Source organism: Theropithecus gelada, chromosome 6, assembly GCF_003255815.1.
Source record: "Theropithecus gelada isolate Dixy chromosome 6, Tgel_1.0, whole genome shotgun sequence".
Lineage (NCBI taxonomy): Eukaryota > Metazoa > Chordata > Mammalia > Primates > Cercopithecidae > Theropithecus > Theropithecus gelada.
In genome coordinates this window covers 56094173-56110168 of record NC_037673.1, presented here as the reverse complement: position 1 = coordinate 56110168, position 15996 = coordinate 56094173, and the positions used below count along the sequence as shown (strand labels likewise).

General features: G+C 36.0%; 1 protein-coding gene across 13 annotated transcripts in view; it reads left to right on the top strand.

Annotated features, from left to right (window-relative positions):
- The window catches only part of PDE4D (phosphodiesterase 4D), a 1562006-nt gene that overhangs the window by 1327068 nt on the left and 218942 nt on the right, over window positions 1-15996 (top strand). For all 13 annotated transcript variants that reach the window (XM_025387155.1, XM_025387164.1, XM_025387158.1 and 10 more), the window contains one exon: window positions 14263-14299. In XM_025387155.1, coding sequence (XP_025242940.1) covers window positions 14263-14299 — 37 coding nt within the window. The remainder of the gene's footprint in view (window positions 1-14262; window positions 14300-15996) is intronic.

Below are 15996 nucleotides of genomic sequence, written 5' to 3'. Positions count from 1 at the left end.
TTTCTTCCATTGCTGTGTGCTGGCCACTGTTACTAGTATTATTCGGAGTGTTGATGCAGACATTAATACTAGCTATTAAATCTCAAGAAGTTTATCAGCAAAATATGCTAAAGTCATCTGCTACTAGAATACCTTTTTACTATCTTTTTGTTTAAAAATTCTGCTTTATTTGGTGCCATTTTTTCAGTCACTTAGGTAGTTTTATTTCTGATTTTAAAAAATAGGAGTTTCATGAATTGTAAAATAAGTCTGGTAAATTAGCTAAACATGTTTCTTCAATCCTTGAACAGGGGGATTTAAAATATTAGCTGAATAGGCATTTTATATTCCTAATCTCATACTTTCAAAATATCGTAAAAATGAAATCCTGATGTTTAGACATTTTAAATGGTAATGTTGTTCATGCCACAGGGTAAAAATAAAGTATTGATTTTAATGCGTTACTATAGTGAGATGGTGTCAGCACCTCTGAGTATCATTGCCAGTGCTCTAACCTTTAAAATAACGAATTAATTGAGTTATATGTAGTAATATATCTTGGTTATTGCTACCAAAGTAATAGATACATACTAAAGTCTTAGGAGATATGGAGGGATAAATGTTAGTCATAAAAAGTTGTTAAAGCAGAGGGAAAAAGAAGTGAAAACTGACCAAGCATATATGTAATTCATTGTTTCTATGATAAGGCTGCTGCAATTCTAACTCTAGGACTTTGTGCTAATATTTAGCATACCATTTTATTTTCTAGATTTCCTTTATACCCACTATGTTCCTCAGTATATGCCCTCACTTTTTTTGTTTGTTTTGAGATAGAGTCTCACTCTGTTGCTCAGGTTGGAGTGCAGTGGCACAGTCTCAGCTCAGTGCATCCTCCACCTCCTGGGTTCAAGCAATTCTCCTGCCTCAGCTTCCTGAGTAGCTGGGATTACAGGTGCCCACCACCGTGCCTGGCTAATTTTTTTTGTATCTTTAGTAGAGATGGGGTTTCACCATGTTGGCCAGGCTGGTCTCGACCTGACCTCAAGTGATCCTCCCACCTTGGCGTCCCAAAGTGCTGGGATTAAAGACTGAACTCACTTGTAAATCGTTTAAATGTGAAAAAAGAAAAAATTCTAAAGAAAATCATGTGAGTTTTTCTCACTCCTGTATATAAAAGAAAGAGTGTGACTTTGAATTGTTTAAACTTATAAATAATGATTATATAATTATGCTTGTACCTCAGATTTAATACATTTCAAAGGATAATATCTCCTTTCTTAAAAAAAAATACAGGGAGAAGGGGTAGTTTAATAACAAGAGCAATTATTCCACAATCCTATGAGACATTGAATTCCTGCCAGAAGAAAGTAAACTTGAATTGGTCTCAGTCCAGGAAGATTAGCCTGTTTTTCAGTGCATACCAAAAGAATGCAATCTCTAAGAGCAAATTATGTGTGAAATAAACTAAAATAAGGAAAGTTTGAAGACCATTTTGAAATAAAAAAAACTAGTCCAGTAACCTGGATAGTGCTCTCAATGCAACATGGTCCCTAGATGAAGGACCCATAGTTGAAAATTACTGATTCTTCCTGCCTCTTGAAATTTTAAGAGGCAAATGGCCACTGCAGGAGAGATACTGGTTCATCCAATTGTGGATATTGTACCTAGAGGTATACTAGTATACTCTCACTTTATCTCAACCCTCTTCCCTCTGTATATTAAAGAAGACTAAAATCAAAACCATGCTCCAGTGTATGGTAAAATAGAAATATTTTGAACTTTAAATCTGTTTTTTTTTTTTTTTTTTTTTTTTTTTTTTTGAGACAGAGTCTCACTCTGTTGCCCAGGCTGGAGTGCAGCAATGTAATCACAGCTCACTGCAGCCTTGAGCTCCTGGGCTCAAGTGATTCTCCCACCTCAGTCTCCCTAGTAGCCCAAACACAGGGGTATGCCACCACTCCCGGCTAATTTTTTAAAATTTTTAGCAGAAATGAGGTCTTGCTATGTTGCCCAGGTTGGTCTCGAATTCCTGAGCTCAAGCAGTACTCCTGCTTTGGCCTCCCAAAGTGCTGAAATTACAGGCAAGAATCCCTATGCACAGCCTGAACTTTAAATCTTAACAGTGGGGCCTATGGTGGCAGGCTGAGAAGAAGAAAGTTGACTTCTATTGGAGATAACCAATACATGTTTTCCACATTCTAAATAAAGGTGTGTATCAATTGATGTGCATTTTTGAATACTGTCATTGTTTTACTCATTTAGAAAATACCAGTAGCACCTACTCCATGCCAGAGTATCATTTGAAGACACCGTAGATCCATGAAAATAAGACAAAACAAAATTGTTTGGAGCATGCATTCTTGTCTTTATTCAATTTTTTAAAATTCTGGATAGAAAAGGAGATATTTCCAGCCAACACTGAGATTCCTATATAAATACTTGTTTTCACTTACACATCAATCACTTTAAATATTTACTTTTGCTTATCAGTCTTAGCTTCTTAATGAATTGTTCTCAATGTCTCCTTTACTGTTTTCTGAGCCATATAAGGAAAAACAGTCACACTGCTGGAACATTTATGTGATGGGTTTCTTGAGATAAGATATTTCAGTGAGTATTACTAAATCATTCTGTCTAAGCCCTTGCAATATGAATCATCCAAAGATGTGCTTTATAAATAAACAGAAAGAAAGCATCAAGCAGACCCGTGGTTTTTCTTTAGAAAACCAAGTAAGGAATATCAACCACTGGGCTTTGCTCTCAGATTCCTGGTAATTTGTGGTATGATTTCCCAGGTTCACTGAGGAAACATCCCCAATTATTCCATCTGCCCACTGCAGCATCTCCCAGGCTTTGTGTCCACCTACTGTTAATTGCCTTAAGACTTTATGGTTTTTCCTAACTTGGGTCAAGAAAAATTTGCTGACATTGAATACTTGAAAGTTGTATCTAAACATATATAATGTGTCAATTCCTGTAACCCTCTCTTTAGACACAGGCAGCTTAAGAGCAGAAAGAAAAAGAATAACTGCTCACCCCTCTATAAATATGGAAGGTTGTGATATGACAAGAAATCATTTCACCAATTCAGTAAATGACTTTGTCTCCCAATAAATGTCATGAATTATTCCACGTACAAAATTTTTAACTCATTGTTTTGCTCCCAAGGGAGAACAAAACTACATGCAGATCTCATATTTTCATGTTTCAAAATTCATTTTTTCTTTTGTACTTACAGAACTTCAAATCAAATTTGTTATAACCACCAAGATAGTTTTGTTTTTGTGGATTGTTGTGTGTGTGTGTGTGTGTGTATGTGTGTGTGTGTGTGTGTATGTGTGTGTGTGTGTTTAGCTAGTGGATGGCATATTAGACAGCACCAAGAAAGAGTCTTGCAGAATATTCTGTTGCAGAAATAGAATGTTGAAGAAATATTCTATTGGACAGTGCTGTTCTAGAGTCTAAAACATTTACTTCTATGTGCCTTCAGAATAGTCTAAATCCATTTGAGCATACGGAAAGCAGCATGATAAAAACAAAGCAGTATTTGAATGCCTGGGTTCAAGTCCAGCTACGCTGAACATTTCCATGCCTTGGGATTTTATGACTCAGTAAAATTTCAAAAAATACCTGGGACACCGACCTAGGGTTACTAACTCCTTATTTTGCCAGGTAAAGAACATTATCAAGGAATTTCCCATCAATATATATTTTTATTTTTTAAGACATTTTCACTTCAGTGAAAAAGAGCATAATCTCAGAATAAAAGAATTTCCTAAAGGAATACGTATAGTTTTAAAAAAAAAATCTCACTGCATGGTCCATGTACACTTTGACTTTGACAGGGACCAATGAGCATTCTGTGGGGCAAGTACCAGATCTTAGAGTGGCATTTGGAAACCACTGAGCTCTGTCACTTGCCAAGGGCATGACTGCCGATGAGTAACTTAAGTTGTCAGGGCCTAGCTCCTTATCTTAGAATGGGAATATGAGCATCCATTTAATGCAGAGTTGTCAGAATTAAATTCAGCATGTTGGTAGAACACCGTGTCTGGCACCTAGTAGGCATTCATAAAACACATTGCTCTCCTCTCTGTTTGATCAAGGACTTCCTTTTAATCTACTGAATCTTTTCACCACATGCAGACCTTTAAAATTGTTGTACTAGTTGACCATAAATCTTTTTCCCAGGAGCCCATTCTGGGGAAAAACCAAAAGGGCAGGGCCACTGGCATTAAGAACAAGCCTGCCAGTAAGATAAACTGTGAGAGAAGATCCTGTTCCTAGAACACAAAGTGAGAGCACTTGTGAATCCGTGCCCGTGTACCCAACTCTTTCACCATCCTTCTTCCCTCTGTGGAAGTCAGACTCTCAGCTTTGTACTCAAACCTTCTGATGATAATTTGGGACATCAGCAGTCCTAGAAAAGTCTCTCTATCGTATTGGTTTTTATTAAACAAAATAACCTACTATGCTTAGTGAATATGTCTACACACAAGTGCTAAACATTTTTTAATTATTTCGGTTCAAACACAGATAGTCTTTGTGCCATCATGTAACTAACAAATTTGAAGGCATTCATTCACATCATGTATTTTCTCTAATGAAGCCTAAATTGTTTTCTCATGACAAATAAAGAGTTTCCATTTTAGACTAGATTATTTTTTGCTTATGTTGCATAAACTTCAGTCCCATCTGCTTTATCATCAGTGCCTGTCCTCCCTAAGTGATATGAGCACACATGAGCCAAAAATTAAGGATTTGGGGTTGAAAGATTTTTTTTTTTTTGGTCAACAATGGGGCCAGGCTCTAATTCTAGTTTTAAATTTATTATTTATCAACAAATGACCAATTGTATTCATTTATTATATACAAGGTAATATTTTGATATATGTATACATTGTGGAATGATTAAATCAAGCAATTAACATGTCCATCACCTAACAATTTATCATTTTTTGTGATGAGTACATTTAAAATCTACTCTCAGTAATTGTCAGGTGTACTATGCATGATTATTCATTATAGCCACCAGCCTATGCAATAGGTATCTTGAAATTGTTTCTCCTTCTAACTGAAACTTCATACCCTTTCACCAACATCTCCCATTCCACATCCTCCCATTCTTCCCCAGGCCCTGCCCCAGAACCACTGTTCTACTCTCTGCTTCTATAAGTTTGATTTTGTTTTTAGATTCTACATATGGGTGAGATCACATAGTATTTATCTTTCTTGCCTGACTTATTTCACTAAGCATAATGTATTCCAGGAACTTCCATATTATCATAAATGGCAAGATATCCCCTTTTTAAGCCTGAGTAGGAATCGTGTGTGTGTGTGTGTGTGTGTGTGTGTGTGTATAACATTTTCTTTATTCATCTGTTGTTAGACACTTAGGTTGATTCCATATTTGGGCTATTATGATTAATGCTGTACCAAACATGGGAGTGCAGGTATCTCTTTGACATACTGATTTCATTTTCTTTGGATATGTACCCAGAAATAGAATTGCGGGATCATATGGTAGTTTTATCCTTAATTTTTTGAAGAACCTTCATACTGTTTTCCATAGTGACTGTATTAGTTTACATTCCCACCAACAGTGTTAAAAGGCTTCCTTTTCTCCACGTCTTCACCAATATTTGTTACCTTTTTTTTGATAAAAAACCATTATTATAGGTGTCAGGTGATATCTCCTCGTGGTTTTAATTTGCATTTCACTTAAGATTAGTGATGTTGAGCACTTTTTCATATACCTGTTGACCTTTTTTTGTAGGTCTTGTTTGGATTTTTATTTTTTTGTAGAGAGGGTGTCTCACGATGTTGCCCAAGCTGGTTTCAAACTGCTGGACTTAAGCTGTCCTGCTACCTCAGCCTCCTGAGGTGCTGGGACTACAGGTGTGAGCCACTGTGTTGGGCCATTGTTTTGAGAAAGACCTATTTAGGTTTTGTGCCCATTTTAAAATCAGGTTATTTGTTTTCTTGCTATTGAGTTGTTTCTTAATTCTTAAAATATTAATAAGATGTGAGCACATGGTTTAAATTTCAGAAAACTAAATATCTTTGAATGTCACTGTATTAGTCTGTTCTCACGCTGCTGATGAAGACATACCCGAGACTGGGCAATTTACAAAAGAAAGAGGTTTAATTGGACTCAAGAGTTCCACGTGGCTGGGGAGGCCTCACAATCATGAAAAGAGGTTTAATTGGACTCAGAGTTCCATGTGGCTGGCTGGGAAGGCCTCACAATCATGGTGGAAGGCAAGGGGGAGCAATTCACATCTTATGTGGATGTGATAACAGGCAAAGGGAGAGAGCTTGAGCAGGGGAACTCCCCTTTTTAAAAAATTAGATCTCATGACACTCATTCACTATAATGAGAACAACACCAGAAAGACCAGTCCCCATAATTCAGTTGTCTCCCACCAGGCTCCTCTCACGATATCTGGAAATCGTGGGAGTTAAAATTCAAGATGAGACCCCCATCTCAAAAAAAAAAAAATTCTGGCCTGCCTTAAGAAATAAAAATAGTGGTTTGCACTTGTAATTCCAACTGCTTGGGAGGCTGAAGTGAGAGGATCATCTGAGTCCAGGAGCTTGAGGCTGTAGTGAGCTGTGAATTGTGCCACTGCACTCTAGCCTAGGCAACAGAGTGAGACCCCACATCTCTTTAAAATTTTTCAAAATATTTAGATTGATCAAAACACCAGAAAAGCGGCATAACTAGATATACAAACATGTGGCCTGGGTTTGGCATTGAAAACTTTCAATTTGGAAGATATTACCTCACACAATACCAGACAGTTTTAATGTTACTCATATATTAATTTACATTTTATTTGATTCTCAGTAAAAGGTTGCTGGACATTCTTGCTAAATTGAAAGTTTTGGTAGTTGTGATTTTTAATACAAGTTTTTGTGTTAAATAGATTATTTTAATTCTAAGTGGCAATAGCTTCAAAGAGGAAAAGCACATTCATTTGTAACTGAGGTTGGCTTTATTATATTAGGAACTTTATTCCCTAGGGTTTCATAAATAGATGTACTGCTTAATTTATTTTGACTTAAATGGAGCTAGTTTCAAATTAAAAGGCCAAGTAATACAGAGGATCCATATCCTCCAGTATGTCTAATACCAAGGAAACACAGTTTTTATGTATTTTTGGTATTGTTTTGTTTACTATATAGATTACTTAGTTTATCAAAAAATCTAATGTCTCCTTTATAAGTAATTTTAAATCATTCATTATATTCTTAAATTTATAATTTGTCAGAGTGAACATTATTTTTGGAAAAACAAATCATCTCTTTTAAACACTATATGGAAAAACTAATTTGGTTTTGCAAGATTTTCTTGGTAGTCATATTTTTCAGAATATTTTTATTGTCTTAAATTAGTTTCATGATTTTAATTTAAGCAGGTAGCAATATAAAATATTTAACATTCCTGTGAATTCCCTGTGCAGCCCAATTTCTCAGGTAGCATTTTAATATTTAACTTTGTCTTACGTATATTTAATTAAAATAAGCATATTTCCTTTAATAAGTAGCTTTTTAAAAATGAATGAATGATACATGAACTGAAATTAGTCTGAAAAACCCACATGATTTTTTTTTATTTATTTGAAAATAGAATCAATGCTCACATTTTAATACATTTGGATTCACATAACTTGAAAAATTTTAGAGATTACCAAATATAGATTTGAGTCAATAAAAATATTTTAAAAGAATAAAGGCATGTAGAATTTTTATGGTTCATTAATGTTTAATGCTAAAAGCAGAATATTACAGTCGAATATGTACTATGATTCTAACTCTATAAGAAAGTATGTATTCCATAATAGTCACATACTGTATTACATCCATGTGCTCACATACATGCAGCGGGAAAATGTTATCAATAGTTATCTTTGAATTGTTCTTTAAGTTGTTCTATGTCTTCCAAAGTGTGTATATGTAGGCATATACTTTGTGTGTGTATGTGTACATAAAGATATATACATATATGTATACACACACACGTAAAGATCAAGTAGGTTATATTATGTTTGTTTGTTTTATATGTCCATACTTTGATGAAGATGGGACTAGATAGTTGTGAGTAGATGTGGCTCCTCCTATAGCTAATCCTAGGGTGTTGTCAAATAGTCTAGGCTCCCAGAAATATTTTTATATTCATTTAAAAATTAGAACATACTTGTTTCTCTGTAATTCTAAAAAAAGTGGTTAAGGGTGAATTGATAGATGGATGATAGTTTTTAGTCTGAGGGAAGAAAGACACTAGGATTTCAAAATGATCAAAATCTTGGACTTTAAAATATATTTCAAAAATATTATTTTAATTTTCTATATGTTTATCAATTTCCTAATCCTATTGACAAACTTCAGAGGAGAATATCTTTCTAGTAAGAGAGAGTGAATCACAGAAGATGAAAAAAGTTTGCACACGATTCCATTTGACCAACACGGTGGCACACACCTGTAGTCCTAGGCACTCCATGGCCTGAGACGGGAACGATCACTTCAGCCCGGGAGTTCAAGGCCAGTCTGGGCAACATAGCAAACTTCAATGCCATTGGAAAAAAAAAAAAAAGATTAAATTCAAACATAAACCCCAGCCTGTGACTCCTTCAAAATGCTAGTTCATGCAATCATTTGTCATGCTAAAATTTGCAATGTGTGATATTCAAAAGCAGTAGGTCTTACATGACCACTAATGCTTTAAATATCATAGGATTAGGGGACTTTGTTCCATAAAGTAAAAACTTCCTTCTAGTTAACTATATCTCCTTTTCCTTATGATTTAGTCATAGTAAAACAGAGAAAGGTTGCCACCTAGTGTGTTTAAGATTTCAACCAATCATGAAATGAACTTGTTTAGGAAATTATATTTTCAGGTGCTGATGTTGATTGAACTTATTTTTTTAAGATGAAAACAGGCTTTTTCATATTTAAGTACTTGAACCGTTTATGGATCCCAACAAAGTCTCCATAAGAGTGTGGGCATTTAGATTTCTTGCTTTCAGTTTCTTGCTTGTTTCTGTCTTCTTATTACAGAAAAAGTAAGGGTAGAAAATAACGTGATAAATAATACAGAAGTAGAAGAAGGATAGGGCAGGGGATAGAGAATAGAAGTTCCTGACTCTACTGTCTGAGGAAAAAGAAGACAATAGTGTACTGTTGAGCCCTGTATTCTCCTGCCTCCAGCAGCACTGGCTCAGGATTCAGCAAGTCTTTCTCTTTGGGAGAGGCAAGGCTCCCTGGGACTAGTGAAGATGACTCTGGTTCAGTTCCTGGTAAGCAGGGAAGGTGACAGAGCATGTGGCACCTCCTTGGACATCTTGAAACTTAAGACCAATGTGACACTGACTCTCACAGTGACCTGCAGTAGTTCATCCTGACTGTTTTAGAAGTTTCTCCACTTGCATTCTGCTGTGACTGTTACCTGGGTACCAGTCTCATCACTCACATACATACATACATACGTGCATACATACATGTATACATGCATGCATACATACATACATATAGGCACGCAGTGTCAACATGACTTTTTTTCTGAGCCTTCCTATCCCTCATTCTTTCTCCGCCTGTCCTCCATGAACACTCCAGTTCTTTTCTTAAAAGAGCTGTATTTTCCTTAAAACAGATCCCAGCTGTTTTTTGTTAAGGGTTATTGTTGTTATATATGAAAGACAATATTGCAACATCCTCACCCAAAATTCACATTACCAGGAGGTACAATTTCAAGTGTTCAGGCGATATTCACTGTGTGACTTTGAATCTAGCTTCTGCATCACTTTATAGAGACCCTAATAGTCTCTTCCCATCTCAGAAGAGACTCAGAAAAATATTTAGCCAAGTAGGCCTAGGAAGCCGCAATTTATTACATTGTATTATAATCCCTCCCAGCCCCACTTTACATGGCAAGGCACTTTGAAAAGTTTCTGTGGGTAAAGTTGTTCGGGTGCAAAATTTCAGAATCATTTTTTCATAGGATTTTTTAGCATATGTGATTATTCAGTTCATTAAAACTCACACATACTTGAAGCCAAATCATATTCACAAAGTGAATCTTCTGTTGATCTTAGCTACCAGATCTGTTTTTAAATTATTATAAGCAAAGTATAAGACACAATTCAAAGATATGTTTGTATTATATTTATTTTCTTCTAACCACAAATAAAAATATGTTTTACTTACCTCATTCTACTAGTGACAGTATGTCTGAAAAGATCTGTTTTAATATTGAATTGAGGACTTAGACAAAGATTTTAAAATTATATGTTAGGTATATATTCAAAGATAATTTAAGCATGACATACTTTTGAAAATAAATGGATAGCCTATAACCTGCCCTTTATTGAGGAATCTGCCACTGAAATGCTAGGAATCATTTTCCTGTTACTAAAGTGAGACCATCTTGAGATATTTGGCAGAAACAATTTCTGGGCAATTTATTAAAAAGTAATATATTTCCTTCACTAAAATGATAACTGTCTTCATGCTTTCATAGGGAAGAAAGCAAGACTGGTAAATTATCATAAATATTATAAATATATTACTTATAATACTTGTAAAGGAAATACAACCAAAGAAAAAATTAAATGTTTTAATAAATATGCAACCCTTTTGAGTTTTGAAATATTGAAATCCAGTGTAATCTATGTAAAAAATTAGGGGATGTATTTCCATGGATTCATTTCAGATTCATGATGTGCCTTGGTTCAGATGACTTAGTTCTGAGAAAAATAAACTTTGTAGTAGGCAATTATAAAGAATAAAATGAAAGAAGAGACTATAGCTTGGGACAATAACAAGATTTCATATTATTTTGGTTATCTGAACTGCCTCTCGTCCATTTTGTAATACAAAGTCTTCAGCTTGGCCGTGTACTGGAGCAGATGAATAGTTTTTCGGACTGGCAAATCAAGTCGACATAGGTGGCATGTCTTTTCTCCTTGTGTAATATACCTCCCATCATGGAATTTTTAATAACATGTTTAAATCCCAGAAACCATTGAACTATCTTGAATGCAATATATGTAGTATATACATCTATTGAAAATGTCTTTTGTGTTTGGACTTCTAACATACTACACAGTTTACTGATTTGTCCACCGCTCACAAGAATGTTTGGCTTCAAATGAATTCTAAAGGTGCCTTTATGGGTGTAGAAAGTTGTCAAATGCTGAAGTGCTTAGCTCTGGATTTTGTATTCAGACTTTTTAAACATTAGTGTATCTGTAAGTATTTCTCAGTTGTTTTGTGAGAGTTAGGCTACTGTTTCAAAATAAGTACATAAGAGAAATTGTAGCCCTATATTTACCTATATGACACAGCCAGAAGGCAAAGTCAGAATGATGGGCCAAGGAAGAAATGTAGCTGGCCAACCCTGGCATCACTTTGAAATCTGCATTTATTGGGCCATTTTCCTAGAGCTTTGTTTTTAGTCTTTTAAAACTGTTCCATAGAAGTCAGCCAATGAATATCACAAAAGGGGACCATTCCAGGTATGGCTGTGCAGCTTACTACCTGCATGTCTTTGTGTTAAGTCTCAACCAATTTGAGTTACAATTTTTTTATCTGAAAAATGCCAGTAATATCACCTACCTTGCAACATTGTTGTAACAGTTGATGATATTGTGTATAAAATACACTTGCTATGATAGCATTCTTTTTACTTTTGTAAATGTTTGAAATTTTCATATCTTTTTTTCCCCAGAACTTTTTCTTTCCCCCAGAGCTTTTAATGCTGTCATCTTCCCTCTCTCTCTACTACCACTATTTAGCTTAGGTCCTCATATCTTCTGTTCTCTAAACTGGTCTCCCTGTTTCCACTTTTACCCCTTTAAAGCCCTAAATCTTGTATAGACCTGTCACAGGGTCTCAAGAGTCCTTCTTAGTGAAGTATCAGTTTTCTGAGTCTTTGCAATTTCCTGACTGCATAGGAAAGCAAAAATCATTATGATTTAAAAGTTGTTACTACTACTGCTAATTATTATTATAGAAATGTTTATTGAACATTTACTGTGTGGTAAGCACATTTTTTAGCACTTAACATTATCAATTTATTGAATCCCAAAACATAACTATATGTATGTGCTATTATCTCCATTTTACAGATGAAGAGGCCAAGGGAAAGTGAAGTTTGATAACTTGCACAATTTCATACACCTAGTATGTGGCAGAGCTGAAATTCCAACCCAAACTTCCATCAGAGAGTAAAATCCAAGTTTTTGTATATGTCATACAAGGGCTCCATGATCTGCTGCCTGGCCCATTACCACTCATGATTCTGAATTTCCTGCCTTACATGGCATTCTCTAGAATCACTGAGCTTCTCATTGCAGCTTTGTATCTGTTTCTTTCTCATCTAGGCAGCTGCTCTTCCTCCTTGGCTTCATCCCTCTCTGCTGGCTCCCTTGGGCTCAATGGCCTCCTTGCCACTTCAGTGCACCAGGCCTGTTCTCATCCTGGGCCATTGTTCTTTTAAAGGGCTTTTCTGGGCTAGACCTTTTTTTTTTTTTTTTTTTTTTGAGAGTCAGTGTAAGTTATGTAAATTATTTATTGATGACAGAAGAACACTATCTTAGTCCAGTTTCTGTTACTATGACAGAATAGCACAGACAGGGCAATTTATATAGAAAAGAAGTTGATATCTTACAGTTCTAGAGGCTGGGCAGTCCAAGGGCATGGCATCACCATCTGATTAGGGTATTTGGGATGCATCATCCCAAACGATGGAAAAATGGAAGGTCAAGTGAGCACATGCAAAAGAGAAAGCATAAGGGGCTGGGCTCACTTTATAACAACCCACTCTTACGGTAACTAACCCACTCCCACCATAACAGCATTAATTCATTCATGAGTGTGGAGCCCTCATGACCTAATTACTTCTCACAGGCCCCCACCTCTTAATACTGTTACAATGGCAATTAGACATCAACATGGGAAAATACATTCTTCGATTGACATCCTACCTCTACCACTTATTAGCTTTTAGACCTTATGCCCTCTCTGAACCTCAGTTGCCTCCTCTATAAAATGATCATAAAACCCAATGTCCTGCCTTCTTAGAGTTCTAGAGTTCTATGAATAATCTCTACAAAGAGCAGGTGCCTCTTAAAAAGCATGATTCTGGAACTAAGGGGGTGTAAAATAACACATGCTTCCTTTACATTGTTTTTTCCTTCTTCTGCTTTTATTTCCCACATTTTTATTTTCAAGATCTCCACATGGTTTGATCACCACCACAGCACCTATTCTAGCTATTGGTAACAATTTATTCAGTAACATCATCCATATGCTCCCTGTGCCCCAGCACGTTTCATGGGTGTTGTTTTGGGCCACTCAGGTCATTTTCAGATTGTTCATGAGTGAGCAAAAAGTTTACGTGCATTGTTCTCAGTTAGGGCCATGTCCAGGGAGCTGTCTGTGTTGAATAACAGCATTCACTTTTGATTTAAGAATTTTATCTAGCTAGATCAAGAAATAGCTGATGGTGACTCTGGAAATCCTGGTCTCAAATTATTCATGCTAAGAAATACCACAAAAGAACCCTGGGCCCCAGTTTCTCACTTTCCTCTAACTGGAATATTGCACAAATTTCCTTGCCCTTCCCTGTCCCTCCAAGACACGTCATGCTGACACCTTGCTCCCATAACCCAGGCACGGTGTAGCTGGGGTTGCTGCAGCAACAGCACACACAGAGTAACATTCCCCAGTAACTACAGTGGCTGGGATGTGAGTCAGTTGAAAATTGCGCTGGGTTTTTATTAGTGTATGATGCAGTCCCATGTCATCTACAGTTCCTAGCCTGTCCAAGACTTACACGGGATGATGCGGAACACTCCATGCCAATCACCTTCAAATGTTAGATGGTCAAGGGTTCTCTCACTGAAGTCACTGCAGTTGCTGGTTCCTTCCACAGCACCCCTTACTAATATCTACAGTAAGAAGCCAAAAGTAAAACTCAGGCCCCACTGCTGGAACACCATTTCTACTATTGCATATCCTGTGTACCTAAAAAGCAACAATGAACCCTGGTTGATGATCAAGAAGCCCCTCTTTTTGCCCAGGGAGTTGGACGATGGTTAACATCCCAGAAGACATATTTTTAACCCAGTTGCTGGGAAGAACATGTGCTGAAGATTAAGGATGGAATCACTGTAATTCTCTATGGGAACTCATGAAAGTGGAACTTGCTGTTTAATACTGATTGACACTGAGCACAGAGTTATTGGTGGTTTCTAATGTGGGATTTGATTTATTTTTCAGACACGGAGATGACTTGATTGTGACTCCATTTGCTCAGGTAAGCACAGCTTTGTGAATGGGCAGGTTTCTCACAGATGTAAAAATTTAATTTGGGGGATTAGTTCAGGTTATTAATTTAATTTAATTTTAAATCAAGCACAACTATAAATACAAATTCTTGGTTCATTCAAGCAATTCAAAAGCACTGCTAGAGAAAGTGGCTTTGGCTATATTAATCTGTTTCTTATAAACCCATAGAACCAGACTGTCTTTGCTTCAAATAACAAATTAGCTAAGGGGAATACTTAATTGGGCCCATAGTTCCTTAACTGACATAAGCACTAGAAGCAGAAAGCTATATCATGGCTTAAGTTAGGTTTAGTATAATTAGGTATATGATCAGTGCTTGAAATTCAATATTCCAATTCAACCTAATACCTTATTTATCTCTTTTTTACATATGTCCTTTGTACAGAGATTTAGCTGAGTGATGTGTCGATGTTTACTTCTTCCTTCTAGGCATACAAATCATGGAAATACTTTAACCACATGACATATATGCAAGCAGGTGATAACATGATCTAAAATGTTTTGGAATATATATATGAAAGAGTTGATGACCAGACCTTCTATGTATAGACCAGTACTTCTCAGCCCTACCTGCATGTTAGATTAACCTAGAGACCTCTTATCCCCATGCTCAGGCTGTAGCCCTGGTCAATTAAATCCAAAAATTTGGAGATCTGATCCAAGCATCTGTATTTGGTAAAGGCCTCAGTATTTTTCCAGTGTGCAGGAGAAGTTGAGAGTCCCTGGTATAGATAACTAAGGGCAGAATGAGATAAAACTGATTTAACTGGGGCATGAAGCAGGTTTAAAACCAACACTGACGAGTAAGAAATGTTAAATACTGAAATGCGAGTAATACTGAGAGGTTGTAAAAATTATAATCAGTCCTATATCATACATCAGGGTGCTCTTGCACCTTGGACAACTCACTTAAATTTTCTGAGTCCTCTTTGTTTTCAACTGGTAAAGTTAGGGGACTGAGCTGGATGAAAGGCACTCAGATCTAGTTAAAACCCTTTCACCTCTTCTTGCCAACTAAATGGACTTGAGCAAGTCACTGAACCTTTCCAAGCCTGATCTCTTCCTCTGTTAAATAACAGTTCCAAGAGTACCCACCTCATAAGGCTGCTAAGACACTGAAATAATACTATGCTTGTAAAATGCTAGGCACAATTGCTCAAAAATATAATATAAAAACTTTGTCATTGGTTTAAATGTATAGAGCCGAAAATGTTCTTTCTTTTCTAAAATGTCATAAGTATTATTTTTTAAATGGATTACAGGGTTTAGATAGTAGGATTATGTATAGTTCTACTTTTTAAAACTTTCCAAACTTTCATTACTGTAAGTTAGACCTACAATATAATCAATTCATAAGTAACATAATGTATAATAGTTACTTTTTAAATTAATGCAGGCAATTAAAAATAAAATACAACCACCATCCTTTTCAGATGGTTAACATCTTGTTTGCTGAAGGTTTTGCTGGAGATCATGAATTCTTTCTAGTATCTGTATTTCTGTGTTCAAAAATTTTACACTTGTATGATTTAATAATATTATGTGATACCAAAATGTTATAAAGTTAGGGGCTTTTAATTGATTACTTTTGAAAACATGGCTGGGTGTGGTGGCTCACACCTGTAATCCCAGCACTTTGGGAGGCTGAGGTGGGTGGATCACCTG